Here is a 17,911-nt window from a genome sequence, read left to right as displayed (position 1 = left end):
AGTACTGTGTACAGTTCTGGTCGCCTCATTTTAGGAAGGATGTGGAAGCTTTGGAAAAGGTGCAAAGGAGATTTACCAGGATGTTGCCTGGAATGGAGAGTAGGTCTTACAAGGAAAGGTTGAGGGTGCTAGGCCTTTTCTCATTAGAACGGAGAAGGATGAGGGATGACTTGATAGAGGTTTATAAGATGATAAGGGGAATAGATCGAGTAGACAGTCAGAGATTTTTCCCCCGGGTGGAACAAACCATTACAAGGGGACATAAATTTAAGGTGAAAGGTGGAAGATATAACAAAGAACAAAAAAATGTACAGCACAGGAACAGGCCCTTCGGCCCTCCAAGCCCATGCCGACCATGCTGCCCGACTAAACTACAATCTTCTACACTTCCTGGGTCCGTATCCCTCTATTCCCATCCTATTCATGTATTTGTCAAGATGCCCCTTAAATGTCACTATCGTCCCTGCTTCCACCACCTCCTCCGGTAGCGAGTTCCAGGCACCCACTACCCTCTGCGTAAAAAACTTGCCTCGTACATCTACTCTAAACCCTGCCCCTCTCACTTTAAACCTATGCCCCCTAGTAATTGACCCCTCTACCCTGGGGAAAAGCCTCTGACTATCCATTCTGTCTATGCCCCTCATAATTTTGTAGACCTCTATCAGGTCTCCTGGGATGTCAGAGGTAGGTTCTTTACCCAGAGAGTAGTGGGGGCATGGAATGCACTGTCTGTGGAAGTAGTTGAGTCGGAAACATTAGGGACCTCCAAGCAGCTATTGGATAGGTACATGGATTACGGTAAAATGATACAGTGTAGATTTATTTGTTCTTAAGGGCAGCACAGTAGCATTGTGGATAGCACAATTGCTTCACAGCTCCAGGGTCCCAGGTTCGATTCCGGCTTGGGTCACTGTCTGTGCGCAGTCTGCACATCCTCCCAGTGTCTGCGTGGGTTTCCTCCGGGTGCTCCGGTTTCCTCCCACAGTCGAAAGATGTGCAGGTTAGGTGGATTGGCCATGATAAATTGCCCTTAGTGTCCAAAATTGCCCTTGGTGTTGGGTGGAGGTGTTGAGTTTGGGTAGGGTGCTCTTTACAAGAGCCGGTGCAGACTCAAAGGGCCGAATGGCCTCCTTCTGCACTGTAAATTCTATGATAATCTATGATTAATCTAGGACAAAGGTTCGGCACAACATCGTGGGCCGAAGGGCCTATTCTGTGCTGTATTTTCTATGTTCTATGTTCTAAAGGCACCCTGAGATCTAAGGCCTGAGATCCAAACGGGCAAGGTCAAAATATGCCATTTGGATCCTGACTACATTCTTACTGAGTGTCTGCCTCTTCCCCACAGAAACCAACGTCCCAGAAACATTAGCCGGTACGTTTTGGCAGGACCTCCTATCCAGCCCCACAAAGAATCCAGAGGCCATTCCTGCACCCCCGGCCTAGCTCCCCAATCGCAAAAAACTCCTCTTCACTTCATCTGCCGGTTCTGTTCCTGTCCTTCGCTCTCAGCTCCTGTCAAACTCACCCGAGTCACTCCCACCTCAATAACACTCTGCTCACTTGCTGGCTCTTGGGCATAATTTACTTCAAGGAGGCCCAGTGGTAAAATGTCCTTAGCGATGTGCTCAGCCCAAGATAAAACAAGAGTGAAATTTGTACTAATATTTCAGAGAATTCCGACATTGCCACTGGCCATCTAGTCTGCAGCGACCCTCCAAAAGAGCATCCCACCTAGAGCCACGCCCCTCCGCCCCATCCCTGTACTCCCACCTGACCGTTGGATACTAAGGGGCAATTTATCATGGCCAACACACCTAACCTGCACATCTTTGAACAGTCAGTGACGCTGTGTGTGAGGAACAGTCAGTGACGCTGTGTGTGAGTGACAGTCAGTGACGCGGAGTGTGAGTGACAGTCAGTGACGCGGAGTGTGAGCGACAGTCAGAGACGCGGAGTGTGAGCGACAGTCAGTGACGCTGTGTGTGAGTGACAGTCAGTGACACTATGTGTGAGCGACAGTCAGTGACGATGCGTGTGAGCGATAGTCAGTGACGCTGTGTGTGACAGTCAATGATGCTGTGAGACAGTCAGTGACGCTGTGTGCGAGGCAGTCAGTGACGCTGCGTGTGAGCGACAGTCAGTGACACTATGTGTGAGTGACAGTCAGTGACGCCGTGTGTGAGTGACAGTCAGTGATGCTGTGTGTGAGTGAGTCAGTGATGCTGTGTGTGAGCGACAGTCAGTGATGCTGTGTGTGAGTGACAGTCAGTGACGCCGTGTGTGAGTGACAGTCAGTGACACTATGTGTGAGTGACAGTCAGTGATGCTGTGTGTGAGCGACAGTCAGTGATGCTGTGTGTGAGTGAGTCAGTGACGCTGTGTGTGAGTGACAGTCAGTGACACTATGTGTGAGTGACAGTCAGTGATGCTGTGTGTGAGTGAGTCAGTGACGCTGTGTGTGAGCGATAGTCACTGACACTATGTGTGAGTGACAGTCAGTGATGCTGTGTGTGAGTGAGTCAGTGACGCTGTGTGTGAGTGACAGTCAGTGATGCTGTGTGTGAGTGAGTCAGTGACGCTGTGTGTGAGCGATAGTCACTGACACTATGTGTGAGTGACAGTCAGTGATGCTGTGTGTGAGTGAGTCAGTGACGCTGTGTGTGAGTGACAGTCAGTGACACTATGTGTGAGTGACAGTCAGTGATGCCGTGTGTGAGTGACAATCAGTGACGCTGTGTGTGAGTGACAGTCAGTGACACTATGTGTGAGTGACAGTCAGTGACGCCGTGTGTGAGTGACAGTCAATGATGCTGTGTGACAGTCAGTGACGCTGTGTGAGTGATAGTCAGTGACGTTGTGTGACAGTGACGCTGTGTGTGAGCGATAGTCAGTGACACTGTGACAGTCAGTGACGCTGTGTGTGAGTGACAGTCAGTGACGCTGCGTGTGAGCGACAGTCAGTGATGCTGTGTGTGAGTGAAAGTCAGTGATGCTGTGTGTGAACGATAGTCAGTGACGCTGTGTGTGAACGATAGTCAGTGACGCTGTGTGTGAGCGACAGTCAGTGACGCTGTGTGAGAGAGGCAGTCGGTGACGCTGTGTGTGAGCGACAGTCAGTGACGCTGTGTGTGAGTGACAGTCAGTGACGCTGTGTGTGAGTGACAGTCAGTGATGCTGTGTGTGAGCGATAGTCAGTGACGCTGTGTGTGAGCGACAGTCAGTGACGCTTTGTGTGAGAGGCAGTCAGTGACGCTGTGTGTGAGTGACAGTCAGTGATGCTGTGTGTGAGCGATAGTCAGTGACGCTTTGTGTGAGTGACAGTCAGTGATGCTGTGTGTGAGAGGCAGTCAGTGACGCTGTGTGTGAGTGACAGTCAGTGATGCTGTGTGTGAGTGACAGTCGGTGACGCTTTGTGTGAGTGACAATCGGTGATGCTGTGTGTGAGAGGCAGTCAGTGACGCTGTGTGTGAGTGACAGTCAGTGATGCTGTGTGTGAGTGACAGTCAGTGATGCTGTGTGTGAGTGACAGTCAGTGATGCTGTGTGTGAGCGATAGTCAGTGACGCTTTGTGTGAGAGGCAGTCAGTGACGCTGCTGTGTGAGTGACAGTCAGTGACGCTGCTGTGTGAGTGACAGTCGGTGATGCTGTGTGTGAGTGACAGTCAGTGATGCTGTGTGTGAGTGACAGTCAGTGATGCTGTGTGTGAGCGATAGTCAGTGACACTGCGTGAGAGGCAGTCAGTGACACTGTGATAGTCAGTGACACTGCGTGAGAGGCAGTCAGTGACACTGCGATAGTCAGTGACACTGTGATAGTCAGTGACACTGCGTGAGAGGCAGTCAGTGACACTGTGATAGTCAGTGATGCTGTGTGTGAGCGATAGTCAGTGACACTGTGACAGTCAGTGATGCTGTGTGTGAGTGACAGTCAGTGACGCTGTGTGTGAGTGACAGTCAGTGATGCTGTGTGTGAGCGACAGTCAGTGACGCTGCGTGTGAGCGACAGTCAGTGACACTGTGACAGTCAGTGATGCTGTGTGTGAGCGACAGTCAGTGACGCTGCGTGTGAACGACAGTCAGTGACGCTGTGTGTGAGCGATAGTCAGTGATGCTGTGTGTGAGTGACAGTCAGTGACGCTGTGTGTGAGTGACAGTCAGTGATGCTGTGTGTGAGCGACAGTCAGTGACGCTTTGTGTGAGCGACAGTCAGTGACGCTTTGTGTGAGCGACAGTCAGTGACGCTGTGTGTGAGCGACAGTCAGTGACGCTTTGTGTGAGAGGCAGTCAGTGACGCTTTGTGTGAGTGACAGTCAGTGATGCTGTGTGTGAGTGACAGTCAGTGATGCTGTGTGTGAGCGATAGTCAGTGACGCTGTGTGTGAGCGATAGTCAGTGATGCTGTGTGTGAGCGACAGTCAGTGACGCTGTGTGTGAGCGACAGTCAGTGACGCTTTGTGTGAGAGGCAGTCAGTGACGCTGTGTGTGAGTGACAGTCAGTGATGCTGTGTGTGAGCGACAGTCAGTGACGCTGTGTGTGAGCGACAGTCAGTGACGCTTTGTGTGAGAGGCAGTCAGTGACGCTTTGTGTGAGTGACAGTCAGTGATGCTGTGTGTGAGTGACAGTCAGTGATGCTGTGTGTGAGCGATAGTCAGTGACGCTGTGTGTGAGTGATAGTCAGTGATGCTGTGTGTGAGCGACAGTCAGTGACGCTGTGTGTGAGCGACAGTCAGTGACGCTTTGTGTGAGAGGCAGTCAGTGACGCTGTGTGTGAGTGACAGTCAGTGATGCTGTGTGTGAGCGACAGTCAGTGACGCTGTGTGTGAGCGACAGTCAGTGACGCTTTGTGTGAGAGGCAGTCAGTGACGCTTTGTGTGAGTGACAGTCAGTGATGCTGTGTGTGAGCGATAGTCAGTGACGCTGTGTGTGAGAGGCAGTCAGTCACGCTGTGTGTGAGCGACAGTCAGTGACGCTTTGTGTGAGTGACAGTCAGTGACGCTGCTGTGTGAGTGACAGTCGGTGATGCTGTGTGTGAGTGACAGTCAGTGATGCTGTGTGTGAGTGACAATCGGTGATGCTGTGTGTGAGTGACAGTCAGTGATGCTGTGTGTGAGTGACAGTCAGTGATGCTGTGTGTGAGTGACAATCGGTGATGCTGTGTGTGAGTGACAGTCAGTGATGCTGTGTGTGAGTGACAGTCAGTGATGCTGTGTGTGAGTGACAGTCAGTGACACTGTGACAGTCAGTGACACTGTGTGAGAGGCAGTCAGTGACGCTGTGTGTGAGCGACAGTCAGTGATGCTGTGTGTGAGCGATAGTCAGTGACACTGTGACAGTCAGTGACACTGTGTGAAAGGCAGTCAGTGACGCTGTGTGTGAGCGACAGTCAGTGACGCTGTGATAGTCAGTGATGCTGTGTGTGAGTGACAGTCAGTGACGCTGTGTGTGAGCGATAGTCAGTGACACTGTGACAGTCAGTGACACTGTGTGAGAGGCAGTCAGTGACGCTGTGTGTGAGAGGCAGTCAGTGATGCTCTGTGTGAGTGACAGTCAGTGACACTTTGTGTGAGTGACAGTCAGTGATGCTGTGTGTGAGCGACAGTCAGTGACGCTGTGTGTGAGCGATAGTCAGTGACACTGTGTGTGAGCGACAGTCAGTGACGCTGTGTGTGAGCGATAGTCAGTGACACTGTGTGTGAGCGACAGTCAGTGACGCTGCGTGTGAGCGATAGTCAGTGACGCTGTGTGTGAGAGGCAGTCAGTGACGCTGTGTGTGAACGATAGTCAGTGACGCTGTGTGTGAGCGATAGTCAGTGACACTGTGTGTGAGCGACAGTCAGTGACGCTGCGTGTGAGCGATAGTCAGTGACGCTGTGTGTGAGAGGCAGTCAGTGACGCTGTGTGTGAACGATAGTCAGTGACGCTGTGTGTGAGAGGCAGTCAGTGACGCTGTGTGAGAGGCAGTCAGTGATGCTGTGTGTGAGTGACAGTCAGTGACGATGTGAGTGAGCGACAGTCAGTGACGCTGTGTGTGAGTGATAGTCAGTGACGCTGTGTGTGAGAGGCAGTCAGTGACACTGTGTGTGAACGATAGTCAGTGACGCTGTGTGTGAGAGGCAGTCAGTGATGCTGTGTGTGACAGTCAATGACAGTGTGTGTGAGTGACAGTCAGTGACGCTGTGTGTGAGTGACATTCAGTGTCGCTGTGTGTGAGTGACAGTCAGTGACAGTGTGTGTGAGTGACAGTCAGTGACAGTGTGTGTGAGTGACAGTCAGTGACGCTGTGTGTGAGTGACAGTCAGTGACACTGTGTGTGAGTGACAGTCAGTGACACTGTGTGTGAGTGACAGTCAGTGACACTGTGTGTGAGTGACAGTCAGTGACACTGTGTGTGAGTGACAGTCAGTGATGCTGTGTGTGAGCGATAGTCAGTGACACTGTGACAGTCAGTGACACTGCGTGAGAGGCAGTCAGTGACGCTGTGATAGTCAGTGATGCTGTGTGTGAGTGACAGTCAGTGACGCTGTGTGTGAGCGATAGTCAGTGACACTGTGACAGTCAGTGACACTGTGTGAGAGGCAGTCAGTGACGCTGTGTGTGAGCGACAGTCAGTGACGCTGTGTGTGAGAGGCAGTCAGTGACACTGTGTGTGAGTGATAGTCAGTGACGCTGTGTGTGAGAGGCAGTCAGTGACGCTTTGTGTGAGTGACAGTCAGTGACGCTGTGTGTGAGAGGCAGTCAGTGATGCTGTGTGTGAGCGATAGTCAGTGACGCTGTGTGTGAGCGATAGTCAGTGACACTGTGTGTGAGAGGCAGTCAGTGACGATGTGTGTGAGCGACAGTCAGTGACGCTGTGTGTGAGTGACAGTCAGTGATGCTGTGTGTGAGAGGCAGTCAGTGACGATGTGTGTGAGCGACAGTCAGTGACGCTGTGTGTGAGCGACAGTCAGTGACGCTGTGTGTGAGCGATAGTCAGTGACACTGTGTGTGAGAGGCAGTCAGTGACGATGTGTGTGAGCGACAGTCAGTGACGCTGTGTGTGAGTGACAGTCAGTGATGCTGTGTGTGACAGTCAATGACAGTGTGTGTGAGTGACAGTCAGTGACGCTGTGTGTGAGTGACATTCAGTGTCGCTGTGTGTGAGTGACAGTCAGTGACAGTGTGTGTGAGTGACAGTCAGTGACACTGTGTGTGAGTGACAGTCAGTGACACTGTGTGTGAGTGATAGTCAGTGACACTGTGTGAGTGACAGTCAATGACAGTGTGTGTGAGTGACAGTCAGTGACACTGTGTGTGAGTGACAGTCAGTGACACTGTGTGTGAGTGACAGTCAGTGACACTGTGTGTGAGTGACAGTCAGTGACACTGTGTGTGAGTGACAGTCAGTGACACTGTGTGTGAGTGACAGTCAGTGACACTGTGTGTGAGTGATAGTCAGTGACACTGTGTGAGTGACAGTCAATGACAGTGTGTGTGACTGACAGTCAGTGACGCTGTGTGTGAGTGACATTGAGTGACACTGTGTGAGTGACAGTCAGTGACACTGTGTGTGAGTGACAGTCAGTGACACTGTGTGAGAGTGACAGTCAGTGACACTGTGTGAGAGTGACAGTCAGTGACACTGTGTGTGAGTGATAGTGACACTGTGTGAGTGACAGTCAGTGACGCTGTGTGTGAGTGACAGTCAGTGACACTGTGTGTGAGTGATAGTCAGTGACACTGTGTGAGTGACAGTCAGTGACGCTGTGTGTGAGTAACAGTCAGTGACACTAACACCCATCACCCTGCGGATTCCCGTGGTACAGTTTTCTGTGTAGTTAGTTTTGAAGGCTCCAGCACATGCTGATGAGTGTCTGTTAGACTTCCAGCTGGCGAACAAAACCCTACTGGCATTATCTTTTTTTCTTCAACTCTCAATTCCCACTAGTTAAGTGCTTCCTGTCGACTGTGCCTGCAGTGAACTGTTTACTGGATATTTCTGTGAATAACCATCAGATCCCCATAGTTGTCATTATGTCGAGCTGGGTTATCCTCGTCACAGCGTTAACGCACGGCAGGAATGATACAGTTTAATATATAAATATCCCAGCAATGCAGAAGCTGTGGTCACCAAGTCACCCCATGAAGGAGCCTCAAACCTGGCATTTCAATTTATCATTTAGGTCAATTGGAGGTGCAGAGGGACCTGGGCGTCGCAGTGCATGAATCACAATTGGCTAGTTTACGGGTTCAGCGAGTAATTAGGAGAGCTAATAGAATGTTAGCATGAATTGTGAGGGGAATTGAACACAAAAGTAGGGAGGTTTTGCTTCAGTTGTACAGGGCATAGGTGAGACCACATCTGGAGTATTACAGGGCATAGGTGAGACCACATCTGGAGTATTGTGCACAGTATTTGATCTGCTTATTTAAAATTTAGAGTACCCAATTCTTATTTTTAATTAAGGGCAATTTAGCGTGGCCAATCAACCGACCCTATACATCTTTGAGTTGTGGGAGCGAGACCCACGCAAACTACACACGGACAGTGACCCAGGGCCCGGATCGAACCCGGGTCCTCGGTGCCATGAGGCAGCAGTGCTAAAACCTGTGCCGCCCTCGGAAAAATGTAAATGTGTTGGAGGCAGTTCAGAGGAGGTGTTACCAGACTAATACCTGGAATGGACAGGTTGTCTTCTGAGCAAAGGTTGGATAGGTTGGGTCTGTATCCGCTGGACTTTAGAAGAGTACGAGACGACTTGCTCGAATCAGCAGGATTTAGATCGTTTGGATATTTGGGCGGAGAGATGGCAGATGGAGTTTAATCCGGACAAATGTGAGGTAATGCATTTTGGAAGGTCTAATACAGGTAGGGAATATACAGTGAATGGTAGAACCCTCAAGAGTATTGACAGTCAGAGAGATCTAGGAGTACAGGTCCACAGGTCACTGAAAGGGGCAACACAGGTGGAGAAGGTAGTCAAGAAAGCATACGGCATGCTTGCCTTCATTGGCCGGGGCATTGGGTATAAGAATTGGCAAGTCATGTTGCAGCTTTATAGAACCACACTTGGCGTATAGTGTTCAATTCTGGTTGCCACACTACCAGAAGGATGTGGAGGCTTTAGAGAGGGTGCAGAAGAGATTTACCAGGATGTTGCCTGGTGTGGAGGGCATTAGCTATGAGGAGCGATTGAATAAACTCGGTTTGTTCTCACTGGAACGACGGAGGTTGAGGGGCGACCTGATAGAAGTCTACAAAGTTATGAGGGGCATAGACAGAGTGGATAGTCAGAGGCTTTTACTCGGGGTAGAGGGATCAATTACTAGGGGGCATAGGTTTAAAGTGCGAGGGGCAAGGTTTAGAGGAGATGTGCGAGGCAAGGTTTTTTTTTTTTTTTTAAACACAGAGGGTAGTGGGTGCCTGGAACTCGCTACCGGAGGAGGTAGTGGAGGCAGGGACGATAGTGACATTTAAGGGGCATCTTGACAAATATATGAATAGGATGGGAATAGAGGGATACGGACCCAGGAAGTGTAGAAGGTTTTAGTTTAGTCGGGCAGTATGGTCGTCACAGGCTTGGAGGGCCGAAGGGCCTGTTCCTGTGCTGTACATTTCTTTTCTTTGTTCTTTGAAACCTTTAAAATCCTGAGGGGTATGGACAGGGTGGATGCGGAGAGGATGGTTCCTCTTTTGCGAGAATCTCAAACTCGGGGGCACTGTTTAAAAATAAGGGGTCGCCAATTTAAGACAGAAATGGGGAGGATTATTTTCTCTCAGAGGGCCGTGAGTCTCCGGAACTCTCTTCGAGAGGCAGGGGAAGCAGAATCTTTGAGTACCTTTAATGCTGAGATAGATAGATTCTTGATTAACAAGAGGGGGGTGAAAGGTTATCAGGGGTCGGCAGGAATGGGGGTTGAGGTCACAATTAGATCAGCCACGATCTTATTGAATGGGGTAGCAGGCTTGAGGGGCCAAGTGGCCTACTCCTGCACCTAATCTGTATAAGTTGAGATCAATTTGTGAGGCTCTGCTGATTCAAATACCTATACTTGCATAGTTATCTGGACATGTGTATGCAATTGTAAAAAATAGACTGTTTCAGAGATTTTGGCTTTTAACGTTTTATTGCATTTTAATTTTTGCAGCTAACTGGTATGATTGTTGACCCAGTCACTTGAGTAAACAGAGCCCTGAATCCCATAGATTCCATAGAATTCCTACAGTACATAAGGAGGCCATTCAGCCCATGGGAGTCTGAAAGAGAACCATACCCCGGCCAATGACCCGTCCTATCCCCGTAACCGCACCTAACCTTTGGACACTAAGGGACAATTTAGCATGGTCAATCCACCGAACCTGCACATCTTTGGGCTGTGGGAGGAAACCGGAGCACCTGGAGGAAACCCACGCAGACACGGGGAGAGCGTGCAAATTCCACACAGACAGTGACCCAAGGTCAGAGTTGAACCCGAGTCGCTGGCGCTGTGAGGCAGCAGTGCTAACCACTGTGCCAACCGAGACGTTGAATTCTTGAACAGTGCAGGGGCCGTTCAGCCTACTGGACCTTGACCAACTTCGGAACAGCAATCTAGTTTTTCAGCACAGCATAGTGGTTAGCACAGTTGCTTCACAGCTCCAGGGTCCCAGGTTCGATTCCGGCTTGGATCACTGTCTGTGTGGAGTCTGCACATCCTCCCCGTGTCTGCGTGGGTTTCCTCCGGGTGCTCCGGTTTCCTCCCACAGTCCATAGATGTGCGGGTTAGCCATGATAAATTGCCCTTAGTGTCCAAAAAGGTTAAGTGGGGTTACTGTGTAGAACAAGAACAAAGAGAAGTACAGCACAGGAACAGGCCCTTCGGCCCTCCAAGCCTATGCCGACCATGCTGCCCGTCTAAAGTAAAATTTTCTGCACATCCTGGGTCCGTATCCCTCTATTCCCATCCTATTCATGAATTTGTCACGATGCCCCTTAAATGGCACTATCGTCCCTGCTTCCACCACCTCCTCCGGTAGCGAGTTCCAGGCACCCTCTACCCTCTGTAAAAAACAGGGTAGGTTGGAGGTGTGGGCTTGGGTAGAGTGCTCTTTCCAAGGGCTGGTGCAGACTCGAAGGGCCGAATGGCCTCCTTCAGCACTGTAAATTCTATGATCCTATAAACTGTTTGGTTACCTTGGTCAGAATGCCATCCTCTCTGTGATGTTTCTGCAAAATATGTTGGAGTGTCAGCTGGATTCGCTGTTGCAGTTTCTCAACCTTCATTTTCTCCTGAAGCCAGAGACGGTCTAGGAGGAGAGACAAAGAAAGAATAAACACAGGAGTCAACGGCACTGAGTGCGCCTTCAGGTGGCCAGCGAAACGTGGGAGAACGGTTCGCGGAGATTTCCCAGGGTTCCCTCAATACATGAATATTCCGCACCGGCACCAAACATACAGGCCCATGACATCCAACCCCCTAAACCAATTGGGATGAGGCTCAGGTAAAAATTGAGAGATTGTTGTGGGGTTTCGGTTTTTCACTTGGAACCGAATCAAACTCTCTCGGCAAAACATAATTCCAGGTTTTACCGATGTCATTGGTTCGGGATTGGACCCTGATGACTGGATCCTCCCCCTCATATTCACCTCCACACGTCAGAGGATGCCATTGATCCTAGCACTGGACCTGTAACACAACCTTCGGAGCTCTCAGTCCCATGACTATACTCGCTCCCATTATGCTCACATTCACTTTCATTCCATTAACTTTAATGACTTGCTGCACCAGGGCACCATGGCCAATTTGCCCCTCCGCCACGCACAGTTGTCTTCTTCGGTGATCACTCGCAAACGAGTTGGATTGTCCACCTAAGAAATTCTGGTTTCCTCTCGCTAGATGCCGGGTGCGGGACATCTTTTAATGTGGCTTTGCCATTGCACATCAGCAGACACGCAACCTTGATAAAGAGTAGGTCTAGTTCCAGTGACAAGGGAACCTCGACCTCCGGGGATCTCTCTACTGCTGCAGCCTTCATAGAACATAGAACAATACAGCGCAGTACAGGCCCTTCGGCCCACGATGTTGCACCGAAACAAAAGCCATCTAACCTACACTATGCCATTATCATCCATATGTTTATCCAATAAACTTTTAAATGCCCTCAATGTTGGCGAGTTCACCACTGTAGCAGGTAGGGCATTCCACGGCCTCACTACTCTTTGCGTAAAGAACCTACCCCTGACCTCTGTCCTATATCTATTACCCCTCAGTTTAAGGCTATGTCCCCTCGTGCCAGCCATTTCCATCCGCGGGAGAAGGCTCTCACTGTCTACCCTATCTAACCCTCTGATCATTTTGTATGCCTCTATTAAGTCTCCTCTTAACCTTCTTCTCTCTAACGAAAACAACCTCAAGTCCATCAGCCTTTCCTCATAAGATTTTCCCTCCATACCAGGCAACATCCTGGTAAATCTCCTCTGCACCCGTTCCAAAGCCTCCACGTCCTTCCTATAATGCGGTGACCAGAACTGTACGCAATACTCTAAATGCGGCCGTACCAGAGTTCTGTACAGCTGCAACATGACCTCCCGACTCCGGAACTCAATCCCTCTACCAATAAAGGCCAACACTCCATAGGCCTTCTTCACCACCCTATCAACCTGGGTGGCAACTTTCAGGGATCTATGTACATGGACACCTAGATCCCTCTGCTCATCCACACTTTCAAGAACTTTACCATTAGCCAAATATTCCACATTCCTGTTTTTCCTTCCAAAGTGAATCACCTCACACTTCTCTACATTAAACTCCATTTGCCACCTCTCAGCCCAGCTCTGCAGCTTATCTATATCCCTCTGTAACCTGCTACATCCTTCCACACTATCGACAACACCACCGACTTTAGTATCGTCTGCAAATTTACTCACCCGCCATCACAGCCGTTGATACCACACGAGTGACTGATCCGCCATTGAGGACTTCTTTTGGATTGCGCGGTGTCTGGTTCCTCCCCTCTGACCTTACCCCCAGGGGTGACCCTACCAGGCGCTGAAGACTCCCCACGGCATTGCTCTTGGGATCAATGGAACATCCAAGTCTCTCCACCACGGCAAGCTGGCAATCCAAGGAAATGAGGTAGCACGTACCTCCTACCTGTTGGCTAAAGTCAAGGGACCGAGGCCCTTCCATGTTGGCCCTCCATACCTGCCTCACTCCAAGCCACACCCTGCTCCCTGACCATTGCCCCACTCTAATGTTCGGCCTCACCTACGGGATGACCGCCTCCTGGAACAGCGTCCAGGTAGTCCCCCCTCCCTGATGCTCCGCAATGCCGGAAGCTCAGATTCCAGGTCAACAACTCGGAGACGAAGATGCTTTAGTTGCAAACACTAATCGCAGACATGGTTGTCCAGCAGAGGGCTCTGCACGATTTTATTGGATTAGCTAATCGGTTAATATTTCAAAATTAAATCAATTATTATAATTTTGTTAATTAATTGGCTTATCTGGTTCAAGTTACTAATTTAGTGAAGTAACAGAGATTGCATTTTCCAAGCTTGGAGACTCAAATTACTCGTAAAACACAGCCTCGCCCACCCGCAGCCAATTCCCCACTTTGGCTGCCTATTATTGAGGTGAACGGTTTGGGGTCACTCTGTGCTCGCCACCCCTCAGTCAAGCAACCACTCGATTTAAAAATTCTCATCCCCTTGCGGCTCTGTAATCTCCTCCGCTGCAGACAACCCATGGGGGGGGGGGGGGGGGAAGGGGGGAAAGGGAAGGGCTCCCTGATGGGGGTAGCTGTCTCTTTCAACAAGCTTTTATTTGCTTGTTGCAATATCTCATTATGCGTTTTGGTTTCATTTCATTAGTTTTGTTTAATAATGTTCCTTGGAAAACTTCTTGGGAGATTGGCCACCAGTGGGAGTTGTGCCAGAATGCAACAACTCAATTTTGTTTTCTTTTTTTATAAATTTAGAGTATCCAATTCATTTTTCCCAATTAAGGGGCAATTTAGCGTGGCCAATCCACCTACCCTGCACATCTTTGTGCTGTGGGGGCGAAACCCACGCAGACGCGGGGAGAATGTGCAAACTCCACACGGACAGTGACCCGGAGCCGGGATCGAACCTGGGACCTCAGCGCCGTGTGGCCACACTGCTAACCCACTGTGCCACCGTGCTGCCCTGGAATGCAACAACTCTGTGAAGCTAGGTGTTGACCATCCCAGGTGTGGATCTCATGGGGAAACAAGACAGAGGAATGCAGCTGGACATTCCGCTGTCTATTTCAGGTGAAGAATTGCCTTTTCAGAGCACTCGGAACGGAAGCCACCATGCCATGGTGGCAGTGTTGGTTTTCCAACAGTTGAAAGGAATGCCAAATGCTCAGAATAGCAGCGAATCGACAATTCCGACATCACCAGGATATCTGATCGGCATTACTCCCTCACAAAATCTTGCAGAGCCGCATCTGGCAAACAAGGTGCCGTATCTTTTTTATCTCAGCGCTTGGTAGAGACGGCACTAGTTTCCATGTGTGCGACAGGCTACAGGTGGTTCAAAAGTGGTTACTCCGTGTTTCTCGATCTTGTAGCTTTTTCTGCAGCTTTGTTTGCTTTTCCCAGAATCCACACCCAGGCTTAACCAGTCAAACACAGTGAGCATCAAAAGTAAACAGACTCACACAATCAATCCAAACGAATCACTGAACATGACACAAAGCGCAAAAGCAATGGATGGTAGGGAGTAAAGTAGGGGAAAAATTTGCCGAGAAAGAACATTAAATGAGTTTCCTGTGGGGCTCACCTGCCGAAATCAGCACATACGCAGAAAACAAGGCAACCTCATCCTCCACTAGGTGCAATGCGCACAAATTTTTACCAAAGTCAAAGATGGAGTTGATCAAATCATCACAACCTGTCAGGCAAAGGGACGGACAAACAATTAGCACATCAATTTTTATCCCAAATGGACCAGTTTGGTGTACTTATGTAGATTGATGAAAATGTTTGAACTTCATCATTAGTGAAACATATAATTCAACAAATAACTCGTATTTCAAATAGTTTGCAAAGATTTGGAGCCTGTCCAATGCGAAGGAAGCCTGCTTCAAACCACATAATAGTTTATCAAACACTTTACATTCATGATGGAGGCATCAGACTAGAATGCGTTATTGTAGAACCTATGATTTACGCTGGTTGATTTATGCTGCCCTGTCATTTTCTTCACACAAAGGTCATCTCCGCCTTAGCGCTCTCCTTTTCGTTAACGTTAATTGTCCATGAAACCTACTGCGGAAAGTTAAATCTGGAACTTAATGGCGTAAGCATCGTTTTAACAATGTGTTAATTGTTGAAACATGGCAAGCAAACTCTGTCACAAAAGCAACAATCCCATTCTTTCGGTCAATAATTTTTTCTTCAGAGATTTTTTAAATGGTAAATTTTAAATGTTTTTTTTCTTAATTTTCCTTTTTGACGGACGAAACAGAAATAGAGGGTGAAATCTGGAACCAATTGCAAGAAATTCCTCCTCTTCACGGTGCTATATGGTCCCTTATTCTGAGACTGAAATCAAATGAAATGAAATTCCATTCACATGAACTGTGTCCCCTGGTTCTAGACTCACCAGCCAGGGGATTCACCCTATCCACATCCACCCCATCACACTCTGTGAGAACTTTGTAAGTTTCAATGCGATCACCTCTCATTCTTCAATACTCTTCAATTTCTCCTCACAAAACAGCCCCGCCAACCCAGGGATTAATCTAATGAACATCTATTGAACACCCCCCGTGTCAAGTATATCCTTCCTTAGATAAGGAGGCCAATGCTGTACGCAATGCTCCAGGTTGCGGTATCACCAAGGCTCTATACCATTGCAACAAGACATCTTTACTCCTGTACACAAATCCTCTTGTAATGGCGGCCAACATACCATTTGCCTTCCTTATAGCTTGCTACACCAACATCCTAACTTTCAGTTACTCATGAACAAGGACACCCAGTTTCCCTTGGACACCAACACTTCCCAACCTCTCACTGTTTAAGAAATATTCTGCCTTGATGTTTTTTCTGCCAAAGTGATCAACATTGCATTTATTGACTTGTGTTCTATCTGCCATGTTCCAGCCCATTCGCTTAACCTTCGCAACTTACATTCCCACCCAGTTTTGTGTCATTTGCAAATCTGGAAATACTATAATGGGGTCCCACAACGCCCGGGACCCGGGTTCAATTCCGGCCTTGGGCAACTGTCTTGTGTGGAGTCTGCACGTCATCCCAGTGTCTGCGTGGGTTTCCTCTGGGTGCTCCGGTTTCCTCCCACAGTCCAAAGATGTGCGGGTTAGGTGGATTGGCCATGCTCAACTGGTCTTCCGGAGGGTCGGTGCAGACTCGGTGGGCCGAATGGCCTCCTTCTGCACTGTAGGGATTCTATAATTTATACCGATTGTGAACCCAGTATGGATCCTCACAGGAGCCCATAAGTAACATAGAACATAGAAAAATACAGCACAGAACAGGCCCTTTGGCCCACGATATTGTGCCAAACGTTTGTCCTAGATTAAGAATAAATTAATCTACACCCAGTCATTCTACCGTAATCCATGTACCTATCTAATAGCCACTTGAAGGTCCTAAATGTTTCCGACTCAACTACTTCCACTACTCTCTGGGTAAAGAACCTACCTCTGACATCCCCCTACATCTTCCACCAATCACCTTAAAGGTATGTCCCCTTGTAATGGTTTGTTCCACCCGGGGAAAAAGTCTCTGACTGTCTACTCTATCTATTCCCCTGATCATCTTATAAACCTCTTTCAAGTCGCCCCTCATCCTTCTCCGTTCTAATGAGAAAAGGCCTAGCACCCTCAACCTTTCCTCGTAAGACCTACTCTCCATTCCAGGCAACATCCTGGTAAATCTCCTTTGCACCTTTTCCAAAGCTTCCACATCCTTCCTAAAATGAGGCGACCAGAACTGCACACAGTACTCCAAATGTGGCCGTACCAAGGTTTTGTAAAGCTGCATCATCACCTCACGGCTCTTAAATTCAATCCCTCTGCTAATGATCGCTAGCACACCATAGGCCTTCTTCACAGCTCTATCCACTTGAGTGGCAACTTTCAAAGATGTATGAACATAGACCCCAAGATCTCTCTGCTCTTCCACATTGCCAAGAAATCTACCGTTAACCCTGTATTCATATTTGTCCTTCCAAAATGGACAACCTCACACTTTTCAGGGTTAAACTCCATCTGCCACTTCTCAGCCCAGCTCTGCATCCTATCTATGTCTCTTTGCAGCCGACAACAGCCCTCCTCACTATCCACATCTCCACCAATCTTCGTACCGCCTGCAAATTTACTGAACCACCCTTCAACTCCCTCATTCAAGTCATTAATGAAAATCACAAACAGCAGAGGACCCAGAACTGATCCCTGCGGTACGCCACTGGGGTAACTGGGCTCCAGGCTGAATATTTGCCATCCACCACCACTCTCTGACTTCTATCGGTTAGCCAGTTCGTTATCCAACTGGCCAAATTTCCCACTATCCCATGCCTCCTTACTTTCTGCAGAAGTCTACCATGGGAAACCTTATCAAATGCCTTACTAAAATCCATGTACACTACATCCACTGCTTTACCCTAATCCACGTGCTTCGTCACCACCTCAAAGAATTCAATAAGACTTGAGGGCAAGAGCGATCCCTCACAAATCCGTGCTGACTATCCCTAAACAAGCAGTGTCTTTCCAGATGCTCAGAAATCCTATCCCTCAGAACCATTTCCATTACTTTGCCGACCACCGAAGTAAGACTAACTGGCCTGTAATTCCCAGGGTTATCCCTATTCCCTTTTTTGAACAGGGGCACGACATTCGCCACTCTCCAATCCCCTGGTACCACCCCTGTTGACAGCGAGGACGAAAAGATCATTGGCAAC

General features: G+C 49.0%; 2 protein-coding genes across 2 annotated transcripts in view; one reads left to right on the top strand and one right to left on the bottom strand.

Annotated features, from left to right (window-relative positions):
- The window catches only part of anxa2b (annexin A2b), a 316,940-nt gene that overhangs the window by 150,520 nt on the left and 148,509 nt on the right, over positions 1–17,911 (top strand). The gene's annotated exons all lie outside the window — the stretch shown is intronic.
- Positions 1–17,911, bottom strand: part of LOC140404486 (nuclear receptor ROR-alpha A-like) — a 113,367-nt gene that overhangs the window by 11,855 nt on the left and 83,601 nt on the right. Inside the window, exons 7-8 of the mRNA XM_072493095.1 lie at positions 14,768–14,878; positions 11,153–11,265 (exon numbers count right to left, since the gene is read on the bottom strand). Coding sequence (XP_072349196.1) covers positions 11,153–11,265; positions 14,768–14,878 — 224 coding nt within the window. The remainder of the gene's footprint in view (positions 1–11,152; positions 11,266–14,767; positions 14,879–17,911) is intronic.

This window comes from Scyliorhinus torazame, chromosome 30 (assembly GCF_047496885.1).
Source record: "Scyliorhinus torazame isolate Kashiwa2021f chromosome 30, sScyTor2.1, whole genome shotgun sequence".
Taxonomy (NCBI): Eukaryota; Metazoa; Chordata; class Chondrichthyes; order Carcharhiniformes; family Scyliorhinidae; genus Scyliorhinus; species Scyliorhinus torazame.
Note: the sequence above shows the minus strand (reverse complement) of the source record. Positions and strands in the feature narration are given on the sequence as shown.